Genomic DNA, 13,486 nt, shown 5'->3' with positions numbered 1-13,486 from the left:
TGTACATCGATGAGTTTTATATTTGTATCGTATAAAATCCTTCAAAAATCTTCCTAAATCCTCACTAAATGCCACAAAAATGTCTTGATCTATTCCTTGTCCACGTGTTTAGACGTTTTTTTCTACTAAAACTCAATTTGATAGTTTCATAAATGACTTAAATACTATAATACTAGTATATTAAGAAGCTTATTTTAGCTATCAGGGCCTGAACTCTGCTGAAATATTTTTTACTTCACAGTTTAAAGTTTAAACCCTCGTATATATATCGTCGTCTGTTGTCGTTTGTATCCGAGGAAGCTTTAGTTTAATATAATTTTTGATACGAGGAAGTTTTGCTCTGAAGACGATGAAATACCGTCCGTCTCTCGCTCGATCTGGACTCGGGTCGGAACCTTCGGCGCCTCTAATGAAACACGTTAACGGCCCATGACTGGACGGTTCACCAGTCGCGACATTAATTAGCTCCATTAGCCTCAGGAACGACTCGCGATAAACATAACGACTCGCACTGAACCCGTCGCGTCCAACTGTAGATTATCATTACGACCAGAGGAGCGCGGAGGGAGGGCATACCTCTGACCAGGAGCTCAGGCTACATGAATTGTACTGTCGGAACTTGAGTTAACCCTTTGACCATGTTAGCATATGTTAGCCTAGCATCTAGAAAACCTATTGTTATGAACAATAACTACACATTTTGTCCGTGGGTCTCATGGAAGTTGATTCCGTCCGTTTTCTGTCGCTTGTTCCTTAATGGGGATCATGGGGGTGGGGGGGGGGGGGTCTGTTGAAGGACACACAACCATTCACAATAGAATGTTTTTGGACTGTGGGAGGAAACCAGAGTGCCCTGAGTAAACCCAGGCAACACGGGGGGAACATACTAACTCAGAAAGTGGCCTCCTCTCCAACCGGGAAGCGAACCTACAACCTTCAACCACTCACCGTGTGCCTGGAAGTTTATTTATATTTGAAATTTCTTTGTATTATGTCTTTTCCAAATTCAAGTATTTTTATTTTGGCTGGTTTTCAACAGCAGTGGTTAGAAGCCATTAAATCCTTCAAAACCTTGCTGAATCCAAATGGTAATTCTAAAGGTTTCAAGTGTGTTAATGACATCAAGTGTGTTAATGATGTGATGTAGTTGCTCAGTGATGACTGACATGTGTCACACATGCTTGACTCTAAACCCATGGTCTCGTCTGCAGCTACAGGAGGGCGAGCTGGTCGTCTGTCAGTTCCAGTTCCTGCGCTGGTCGGCGTATCGCGACGTTCCCGACTCCAAGAAGTCTTTCCTCAACCTTCTGGCTCAAGTGCACAAGTGGCAGAGAGAGTGTGGAGAAGGACGGACGGTCGTCCACTGCCTGTGAGTAACACCAGTGTTTGATTACTTAGTCACTGGACCAACAACTAGAGTCGACGCCTGAAGTTTATCTAGTTTGAAGTTTGAATATATTCATCATACAATTCTATATACAACAAAGTACTTTGACTACTATTACTTCTAGTGCTACTACTATTACTACCACTACCATTACTACTGTTACTATTACTACTACTACTTGTACTTCTACTATAACAACTATTACTACTACATTACTACTATTAGTCCTACTACTATTATTACTACTACCACTACCATAACTACTATTACTACCACTACCATAACGACTATTACTACCACTACCATAACTACTATTACTACTAGTACTACCACCGTTACTGCCGTTACTACTATTAAAACTCTTACTACTGCTATTACCATTACTACTATTTTTACTACTACTACTATTACTACTACTATTTTTACTATTACTGCTATTACTACTACTATTTTTACTATTACTACTACCATTACTACTATTAATACTATTACTACTACCATTACTGTCATTACTACTATTTTTACTATTACTACTACTACTACCATTACTACTATTAATACTATTACTACTACCATTACTGTCATTACTACTATTAAAACTATTACTAATACTACTATTTATACTATTGCTACTACTACTACTACTATTAATACTATTGCTACTACTACTACTATCATTACTACTATTGCTATTATTAATAGTATTCCTACTACTAGTAAGTAAGTAAGTAAGTACTACTACTATTATTAATACTACTACTACTAATATAATAATAATAATAGTTTCTACATGATCTTTGACCTCATGAGCTTCAGCTCTGATTGTTGCTCAAGAGAACGATGGTAGTTCAGGGACTGTAAAGGAGTCACAACATCATCTCGTCGTTGCTTCGTTAACCATCCAAACCAGTTTAGTCGTGTTGGAACCGAACCACGAACACGAACCGATGAAGTGTCGAACCGAGCGCTTCTGTCCCCACGAGTCCTCGCTGATGAATATGAATGGGCGTCACGCGTTCGCCGCCGCAGGCCTCCGTCCATAAACACATCAGTCAGCGCTGTCACCCGGCGTTACCCCCGGCAACCCCGAAAGAGATTATGGAGATCAAATCAATTACGGCTTAATTCCGAGCGTCGGTTCCCACGACGGTGAATCCGGCTGACGACGATTGATCGCCTTAATATCGCCGCCGCCGTCCCTGCCTCGCTCTCCGGAGAGGAAGTGGATCGTCCTCCAGAAGTTCATCGATACGGTCTTACGTTTGTTTTGACCGCCGCCGTATTTTCTTCCAGGAAATAATACTCAGTCATGGAGCAAGCAACCCTGGTATCTGTGAGGTTCTGACGCTCTTCGATTATCTGCTTTAAAACCCTCTTAAATGCAGAGTCGTTCTCGGCGCCGGAGCAAAGGTGTCCAGATAGAACTCAGACGAGGATTTAAGCTCCTCCAACAAAAGTAATTTACAGGGTGTGGGCGACGAGGGGGCGCTAATGAGGGCTAAGAAGGAGACGCAGGGGTCGCCCATCAATTACGGGAGAAGGACGGCTGGAGATTGTAAAAAAGGAGTGAGTCTTAGAACCGGGGGTTACTAATGGTGAACCGTGACGTGGCTGGAATCTCAAGTCGTTTACAAACTCCTGCGCTACTAGCATGATGCTAATGAACTTTGCTGAAGTGGATTTAACTGCAGTTACTTGTTTATTCTTTTAGGGGGAAAACTCTCAAAAAAAGTACACTTTTCTTTCTTTTCGACTCATTTTTCTTAAGTATTTTCAACAATTTTCACTGTTTTATTCGTAATATAGAAACACAAATATAATGTTTTTATAGTAATGTTGCTAGCAGTTAGCATCAACAACTGACAAAGGAATAATCAGCACTTTTTTTAGAAAAAAACGATTTCATTTGTAGCTGAAAAATATAAAGTATATTAAAATATTGAAATATTCTTAAATATTTAGGCTCCTCCTTACATCACTGATCTGATCCAGCCTTACACCCCAGTTCGGGCTCTGAGGTCTGTGGATCAGAATCTACTTATGGTTCCACGCACACGGCTCAGGACCAGAGGAGAGAAATCTTTTCAGGCTGTTGCTCCTAAGCTTTGGAACGATCTTCTCTCTCTTTGCTCTTGATGGATCTACTGACTCCTTTAAGAAACATCTTAAGACGTTTCTATTTGTTCAGGCTTTTCCCTTGAATTTCTCGAACTCCTGTGTTGTTCTCAGTATTATCTTGATCTTTAAAGTATGTACTTTTTTGAGTATTGTTTTGATTGTTTAAGCGCTTTGTGACCCTGGTCTCGAAAAGCGCTATATAAATAAATATTACTTACTTACTTACTTGCTTACTTACTTAAATTATGAATTTATTGTATTTTCTATATCTTGTTCAAAAATCCGGATATGTAAACACTTGGTTGGTTGCTAACAGTTAGCATCAACAACTACAAAGGGATTTCTAGCTCATTAATAGCTTAAAAGTATAGTTTATTAAAATTAAGTACAATATACAAAAAAATATATTTTATTGTGTTTTATATAACTTTTCATTTATAAACTTGATAATAAAGCACTTTTTTTTCCTAAAATGATTTTTATATTCCCTTAAATATTGTTTTTATTTTGCTAGCAGTTAGCAACAACAACTAGACAAAAACGATTTATTTTGGAGCTGAAAAGTTTTGAGTAAATCAAAATAAAGGGAAAGTGATTTTTTTAAAACCTTTTTTTTACAAATATGATTTTTATATTACCTTTAATCATTTTGAGGTTTAATAAATACTCACAAAAATGGCAAAACGGGGACAAAAGTCGTAAATTATCCTTAAAAAATACAAAACCTTTCAACTAGCAATAACACTTTTTAGACAAACTAAACAAAAACAATTTTTCAAAGTGAAATAATAAATAATTTTAAGAAAGAAAACATTAGTTTGACATTTTCTAAAAATGCTGTTGAATTCTTTTCCATTGACGTGCTGTTTTAAACATTTTTTATCTTTTTAAACACGCTTCACGAGTTTTGATTCCAAACGCCTCTCGTCCTCAGTAACGGCGGCGGTCGCAGCGGCACCTTGTGCGCCTCCAACATCCTCCTGGAGATGATCCAGTACCAGAACATGGTGGACATCTTCTACGCCGTCAAGACTCTACGGAACTGCAAACCCAACATGGTGGAGTCTCTGGTGAGTCGGGTTCTTCTCCAGCGATGCGTCCTGAGTGTCTCACCGATGCCTTGCCTTCCCCCCCCGCAGGACCAGTACCGCTTCTGCTACGACCTGGTCCTGGAGTACCTGGACTGCTTCGAGGGGAGATAGCAACTAAACCAGGAGCGCGGCGGTGATGGCGTTGGCGATGGCGGCGTGGCGGAGCTCAGTCCCTCCACGCTACTCTCCGGACTGTTGCGAGTCCAGAGGAAGAAATCGAGACTCTTGACCTTTAATGTACAGCCGTGATCTCCTTCTTGTTGGTGATGTCTTTTGATATTTCCCGTGCGTCTTCTGGTCCATCTGCCCGTGGAACCGAAGCTTCTCGTCGATGTGGTAGAAAAAAAGACAACTTTTCCTCGGGACTTGTTTGGATCCGAGGGTCACCCTGACCCGGTCGTTTGGAGCACGGATCAGTACCCTAAACACGCCGAAGCATCTTAGGTCCGCCGTACTTTACTCACCAAACCATAAACTGCCTTACGCTCTGAGCACAGAGTCCCGGACGGAGACGCCACAGTGTTGATGTTCTTCTTTGCCATGATATTCGTTGTTGGATTACCATTTGTGCTAAAGGTGGACTTTTTTTTTCCGGGCGACGGCCGCTTGCCACCGCAGTTCCCGCTAGCTTGTCGCGGTGCCAACCCCACTGACTGACTTGAATCCTCTTTGTCTTGATATCTGCCTGAGAATGCACTCGGACGGGTTTGAAACTTTTCCTAAAAACTACTGAAGCTGGAGCGAGATTAGAGCGACGGGACGACCGAGTGAGTTTTCTTGAGTGACGGGTTTGAATCTCGGCTGGGCTGCGTCCGCACTTGTGCGCTCTTGAGCAAACGACTCACCGGAATCCTTGAAAACCATCACAAGTGCAGCTTCTTTTGTGTCACATTTCCGCTCCTCGCTCGCTTTTATTCCTTTCAAAAACTTAAAGGCAAAAGAAAAAATGGAAACCGCTAGATATTGGAAAATCAACCTCAATTATTGTAACGAAATCTTGTTTTTGATCGTCTCAAATATCCTTCAAGCATCTTTTCATTAAGAGTTTTATCGAAATGTTTTGTATTGAATAGCAAAAAGACGCAAAAATGGAAGATTACCAAGAATTTTGCCATTTATTTAAAGAAAAAAATAAGCTTTTGTTGATGTTATTTGTGAAAATGGGAAATTGAACAATTCCAGAAAAGAAAAGAAAAAACCTAATTCTAAAAAGGTTTTTGTGCTTTTATCAGGCGTTTTAACAAAAGAGAAAAATAGTGCAAAAATAACTTTTGATGGAATATCCAAAAATGCCAAATATAAGTTTTTGTTTAGAGGTATTTCCAAAAAAAATTCTCAAAGATCTTTGTTTTTTTTATATTATTCACACGTCATTCACACAAGAGGCTTTTCATAAGTTTTGAAATAAATATTACAAATACTTAATAAAAATGTTTATATATATATAAATATATGAAATAATTGTGTTCTTTTTATGGAAATGTTTTGATTTTCGAGAACCTCTCAAAATTCAGTTTCCTCTTCTTTAATAGAGAGGTTTTCAAACGGTTTCAAGTCCGAAAACGTATAAAATATCCTTAAAAAAGTTTTTCAAAAGGTTTAAAAATATATTGCTAAATATATCCCAAATGGTTTGAATGGATTTAACACTTTTAAAAAGGTATTTTAGAAAAATTTAAATACATGAAAATGGAAATAAAAAAACGTAAAATCTAAAAAAATAAATAAAAAAACCTCTAAAATATCATTCAGAGCTTTATTTTTTATCTTCAGTTAAAACATCCTTTGTTGTGTTTATAAAACTGTCAATGAAGTGACTTTTCCGAGGAAAAGTGTTTGTGACATTATGAACTATATCACAAAAGTGCAACAAACATAAATGGAAAAGCCCTTAAATTGCAAAACCTTGCAAAACTTTTTTCTACTCTTTCATGAAGAGGTTTTAAGATGTTTCACAACATGAAGAAAAACACTTGTTCGAGGAAAGGTCCTTGAATTTTCACATATTGTCAAAACATGTTTTCAGGCAGAGGCTTGAAAGTTTGAAATATATCACAAAAGGAAAAAAAAACTTTGATCATGTGAGGTTTTAAGATGTGTAGAAACAATTGCAAAACCTCTTGAAACTTGACTACAAATATCTGCATAAACGTTATTAAATGTTCTTTGATCACAACGTTCCAGCTGTTAGCGTCGTCAGCAACAATTAGAATCAGCGTTGCTATACAGTATACAACCGTAACCCTACTCCCAACCTAATGCCCAACTCTAGCCTTAATCGTAACACTACTCCCAACCCTATACCCAACTTTAACCCCAACCGTAACCTTCTTCCAACTCTAGCCTCAATCGTAACCCACTCCCAACCCTATCCCCAACTCTAGCCTCAATCGTAACCCACTCCCAACCCTATCCCCAACTCTAGCCTCAATCGTAACCCACTCCCAACCCTATCCCCAACTCTAGCCTCAATCGTAACCCACTCCCAACCCTATCCCCAACTCTAGCCTCAATCGTAACCCACTCCCAACCCTATCCCCAACTCTAGCCACAACTGTAACCCACTCCCAACCCTATCCCCAACTCTAGCCTTAATCGTAACCCTAATCCCAACCCTATCCCCAACTCTAGCCTTAATCGTAACCCTATTCCATACCCTATTCCCAACTCTAGCCTCAATCTTAACCCTACTCCCAACTCTAGCCTCAACCTTGACCCCACTCCCAACCCTATCCCCAACTCTAGCCTTAATTGTAACCCTACTCCCAACCCTATCCCCACACCTAGCCACAACTGTAACCCCACTCCCAACTTTATCCCCAACGTTATCCTGAATAGTGACCCCATTCTAAACCCTATCCCCAACTTTAGCCACAACTGTAACCCCACTCCCAACTTTATCCTTAATCGTAACCCCATTTTAAAACCTATCCCCAACTCTAGCCTTAATCGTAACCCTAATCCCAACCCTATCCCCATCTCTAGCCTTAATCGTAACCCTAATCCCAACCCTATCCCCATCTCTAGCCTTAATCGTAACCCTTCTCCTAACCCTATTCCCAACTGTAGCCTCAATCTTAACCTTACTCCCAACTCTAGCCTCAACCTTGACCCCACTCCCAACCCTATCCCCATCTCTAGCCTTAATCGTAACCCTAATCCCAACCCTATCCCCATCTCTGGCCTTAATCGTAACCCTTCTCCTAACCCTATTCCCAACTGTAGCCTCAATCTTAACCCTACTCCCAACTCTAGCCTCAACCTTGACTCCACTCCCAACCCTATCCCCAACTCTAGCCTTAATTGTAACCCTACTCCCAACCCTATCCCCACACCTAGCCACAACTGTAACCCCACTCCCAACTTTATCCCCAACGTTATCCTGAATAGTGACCCCATTCTAAACCCTATCCCCAACTTTAGCCACAACTGTAACCCCACTCCCAACTTTATCCTTAATCGTAACCCCATTTTAAAACCTATCCCCAACTCTAGCCTTTAGCCTCAACCCTAATTATAGCAGAACCGTAAGCTTAGACCTATCACAATACTCAACTAACCCCAACCCAAGCATCAACCCCGATCCCAACCCTAATCCTGTCCTTAATTGTAGACATAACCCTTACCTGCGCTACAACAAATGAAACTCATAACAGAAAGTTTGTGATAATAATTTGATCTTCATATCACAGGACTCACGAAACACCTCAATAAAGCCTGGTAGTGTGGACGCAGCCCAAGACCCGAGCTTCTTATAAAGGATGAAGCAGCGTTTTTAAATTGAATTTTGTGTTTCGATCAAACATTTCAGTCCAAGGAATGATATGTGCGATGTTTACACAGCTCGAGTTGTGTACTACGAGGACCTTGAACGCGTCTCGATGAAGAACAAGTGTTACATTCGTGAGGAAACACAAACGTGTGCCTGGACACTTGGAGAGTCGCCGCAGGTGTAAATACAGGTGTACATTATGAAAATGTGAATATTATTCTCTATGTTTGCCCGAGTGACGACGTAACCCACGAAGCTGAATGTGATGTAAATGACAGTTTTCTTGCTAACAACCGAGTGTGAACTGAATATTCAAGCTTCCATCCATCGTCTGCTTTGCATTTCATCGTCGGGGCGCGAGTGATGGAACATGACTACTGTGACTCCGACCATTGTGTTTGTGGGGCAAAGTGTGTATTTAATGAAAGAGACAAAGTGTATTTCTGGATGATGGACAATAAAAAAAGAGAGAAATCTTTTGTGGTGGTTTGATAATTGATGTGTCGGCAGAAGCCTTCATGGCGCGTCTGATCTTCTCTTCTTATTAATCTTTCACCTCTTCTTCTTCTTCCCTTCGTCGGCTGGAGTGTCCCTCCCCCGTCATTACTGTCTCGCCTCCCCCTCGCCTCCCCCTCGCCTCCCCCTCGCTCGCCGGAGTCTGAAGACCACAGACTTCCTCTCACCCACCGCTGTTGAATAATGCAGGCCGGAGAAAACACTCGGATGCAAAACCTCGATTGCATTTTCTGCTCAGGTAGGGATTGGCGTTTGTGGAGAAAATGAATTCAGGAATTTGAAGAGCGGTTTATGAGTTTGCCCTTCCAACATAATGTGTGTGAAAACATCGTTTTTCTTTCATAAACGATTATCTGAAAATGTATATAAAATGTTGATTTTTAAAAAATGTATTTTATGCTTAATTTATCGGTTGTTAAAAAACTATATTAAATCAATATTTGTGTGATAAATTTCAGAAAAAGAGGTTCTATTCTTTGTTTATATATATATATATATATATATATATATATATAAAAACAAAATATATTATTTTAAAATATTTCATTAAATATTATCCATACAGTATATTAAAAGATGTCAAATAAATGTCCATATAACTTTGTCCTTAAAAAAATATTTTTTTCTGAAGTTCCATTCTTTTATGTTTATTTGTCTTTTGTGCTTAATTTATCTGTTGTTAAAAGGGAAATATTTTCCAGATAAATTTAAAGAAAAAGTTTGTATGCTTTATATATATATATATGTATATATATATTAATATACTATATTTAGATTAATTTATGTAAATATATATATGTACATATATACAGATATGTATATAAATGTTTTATATTTAAATGAATCTATGTAAATTATATAAATAAACACATACATATAAACATATAATATATACATGTATGTATATATGTATATATTTACATAAATTAATTAAAATTAAAATACATTAATATACATATATATATATATATATATATATATATATATATATATATATATATATATATATATATATATATTATTATTAAGTAAAACTGCCCCTGATGCAAAATGTATAAAAGTTATGAAATTCCAAGTACTACTTTAGCAAAACACAAAGGACTTATTTCAGTATGAAGTATCTCAGTCTCCGCATTGATTCTTGTCAATATTCCGTTGCTGTCTCGCCTCGATGTGAGTTTTGACTGCTATTGCATCAAAACACATTCAAAGAAGAAGCTTTTGGTGAGAACCACTCGCATTTGCATTTCCATTAGTCTGATGGCGAGATCTCTCTTCAATGAGCTGATTTTGAATGTAATACAAAATTGATAGGAGGATTAAATTATTTATTTGCTGCAGGATTCTCTCCATTCCGCCACTCACCTGAAAAAGCCATTACAACAGCAGCAGACTCCATTATAGTCGCAGTCTTCTCTGACGGCTGCTTTTAATTTGCACATAATTGGAATCTTATCATTTAATTTGATGGTGTAATGTCAGTTCAGCGCCAGATATCTTATCTCGGAGCCGAGATCCCGCCGTTATTTCCGTCCTTTTCTCGGCGGGCGTATGCACTGAGGGCCGCCACGCCACCCTCGCCACACTTAAAAGCTGAGGCGGTGAAATGAGAGAGGGGGTCTAGTGGCTGCAGTTTGATCCAGTTATTGAGCGACACCACTCGGGTGTCAGTTAGAGACTCCTCACAGAACCTCCTTTATCCTTGAATCAGTAGATTGTTATTCGGGTTCAAGTTTTCCAAGGATGTGTTCAAGATCTGGCGAGGGTTCGAAACCCTCCGTCTCGTGGCAGGAAAATATGATTGAATTTTAGTTAGGAAGGATTTGTCACTAAATAAAACTTGTTGAAAGTTGAAAATAAAGGAAGGTAATCAAGAGAGAAGTAACATCTGTCCGTCTGACTCATATCTACTGTAACTACTGTATGTTCTAATTTCCCTCATACCTAGTGTATCTTCGATTTCTTACGGTATCGCCCATATCTTAGGTATCTCCCATATAAACTGTATCTTCCTCATCTACTGTATCTTCTGGTATTGCCCGTATTAACTGTATATTCCTGTATCACTCGTATCTACTGCATCTTCCGGTATCGCCCGTATCTACCGTATCATTTGGTATCTACTGTATCTTCCGGTACCACCCGTATCTACTTTATCTTTCGGTATCTACTGTATCTTCCGGTATCGCCCGTATCTACTTTATCATTTGGTTTCTTCTGTTTCTTCTGTATCTTCCGGTATCGCCCGTATCTACTTTATCATTCGGTATCTACTGTATCTTCCGGTATCGCCCGTATCTACTTTATCTTTTGGTATCTACTGTATCTTCCGGTATCGCCCATATCTACTTTATCTTTCGGTATCTACTGTATCTTCTGGTATCGCCCGTATCTACTGTATCTTTTGGTATCTACTGTATCTTCCGGTATCGCCCATATCTACTTTATCTTTTGGTATCTACTGTAACTTCCGGTATCGCCAGTAGCTACCGTATCCTGCAGTATCTACTGTATCTTCGGGTATTGCCCGTATCTACTGTATCTTCTGGTATCTTCCGGATCTACTGCATCTTACGGTATCGCCCATATTTACTGTATCTTCCGGTATTGCCTGTATCTACTGCATCTTCCGGTATCACCCGTATCTACTGTATCTTCCGGTATCTACTGCATCCTCCGGTATCGCCCGTATCTACTGTATCTTCCGGTATCGCCTGTATCTACTATATCTTCCGGTATCTACTGCATCTCCCGCTATCGCCCGTATCTACTGTATCTTCCGGTATCTACTGCATCTTCCGGTATCACCCGTATCTACTGCATCTTCTGGTATCACTTATCTTCCTATATATCATATATAGTACTGTATTCTCTGCATGAACCCTTGACATTAGAGTCACATCATATGCAACAGGTATGTTTAACACTATACTCGCCAAACTTTACTAAAATACTTGATAACTAGTAGATTGTATGAATAATGGTCATTAAAGACGATATCATTCCCTCCATTCATCAGGTAAAAACCTCTTGGATTGTCTATTTTGGGGGAGTCAAAAACATCTAAGGGCCATAATCGTTTTGTTTTTTTAATGTCATCATTAGTATACCTTTTTCTCTAATATATATATATAAATATATATATATATATATGTGTGTGTGTGTGGTGATGTTGCTCTGTTCATTCACTGTTCAGACGATGGCACTTTTAAAACCGTTATATTGGAAACAAGTAGTTGTTTTTCGCAGTGATTCATTTCTATTCATAAAAAACGAAGAGAACACCGTCATCACGGAGACGTGATACACAGCAGACTTAAGTGAACCTGGTGTTCTGTATCATGTCATAGTTGAATCCTATCGATTTTCATCAGCGGACAACACGTTCCCTTTATAGCCGTTCACTGATACAGGCCTAATAGATGCTGGAGGTTTCCGTGGCGACACTGTCGAGCTTCAAAGTGCGGCGGTGTCTCGTTCCAAATGTTTCCTCTTTTGAACCAAAAAATGCTTTGTACACGAGTAGTGGTGTAATCCAGTATCCTCTGTGAGAATATTGTCACCAATATTTCTCGGTGACCTTGTCTATGTCCTTGTCGTTGCCCCCTCGGATCAGATCTTACACCCTTAGCGGCTTTTATAGATTTGTATCTTCACAGATCCCGGTTACAGGATTTTGCTCATGTGTAAAAATATCTTAAACGTAAAGTACAAGAGACGATGAATGGTGACACAAACATTGAGAAAACCCTAGAGTAATACGTAACAATCAGCTAGCTAGTGTAAGGAAATGACAACTTTACTGTAATCAATCATCTAGATTTAACACACATTTCAAATAGTCACTTGATTAATTGATAATCTTACATATTTAATTTATATTAAATAATCCTATTCTTGCATTGCATTCACTTAAACCAAACTCAGGTTCACAACTCAAAGGCCGAGGTCAGAAAGCCTCACACACACAGAAAGATTAAACAATCCCAGACTCCCAGGACGTCTGGACACCTGTTTGAGAATTCACACTGAAGGACACAAGTCGCTGGGAAGAGACAGATTTGAGAAAACAACAACTTTCAGTAAGTTTCCACTACGATCACGTGCGACGGCCATCCTAGAGTCAAGTGTTTACATTTACTGACCAATCCTACATTCACATTTGACTAGAGGCGTTAACCTGAATATTCTACTATAAAGATCCACCATTTTGTCTGATCTTTGCGTTCTGGCATTCGAAGACGTCTGCGATAGATCTCTCTGCTTGCTAGCGCCCGTGATCACGTAAGTTTGTCTCTGACTTTTGCATAATTCACTAAACGAGCATTTTTCTTAACCTCATTCATGTGTCTGTCCTTCATTCCATCACCACGTACGAGGCTGGGGAGGGGTCGGTTCCTCGGAACACAAAAATCCCTAACAACTTGGTGCCGTGACCCGGATTGGTAATATTTAATATTTCCTTTACACTTGAAGATTACTTATTTCACATTTATCATAATATTCATAGAATTATTTGAAAAATGTGCTAATGATGCTAACTGTTAGCAACTAGCTTTTCTCAAGAAATCCTGTGGCTACGCTAGGTAGGATTTTGCCTTT

The 13,486-nt window shown here is 39.2% G+C and overlaps 1 protein-coding gene across 5 annotated transcripts in view; it reads left to right on the top strand.

Annotated features, from left to right (window-relative positions):
- ptprub (protein tyrosine phosphatase receptor type Ub) overlaps positions 1-8,847 on the top strand; it is a 258,433-nt gene extending 249,586 nt beyond the window's left edge. For all 5 annotated transcript variants that reach the window (XM_087812960.1, XM_087812963.1, XM_087812959.1 and 2 more), the window contains 3 exons: positions 1,212-1,369; positions 4,440-4,575; positions 4,645-8,847. In XM_087812960.1, the coding sequence (XP_087669086.1) occupies positions 1,212-1,369; positions 4,440-4,575; positions 4,645-4,707 (357 nt within the window). In that variant the 3' untranslated portion in view covers positions 4,708-8,847. The remainder of the gene's footprint in view (positions 1-1,211; positions 1,370-4,439; positions 4,576-4,644) is intronic.
- The last annotated feature ends 4,639 nt before the right edge of the window (positions 8,848-13,486 follow it).

The sequence above is a fragment of the Callionymus lyra genome, chromosome 17, assembly GCF_982586985.1.
Source record: "Callionymus lyra chromosome 17, fCalLyr1.hap1.1, whole genome shotgun sequence".
Lineage (NCBI taxonomy): Eukaryota > Metazoa > Chordata > Actinopteri > Syngnathiformes > Callionymidae > Callionymus > Callionymus lyra.
This window is presented reverse-complemented; position numbering and strand designations above follow the sequence as displayed.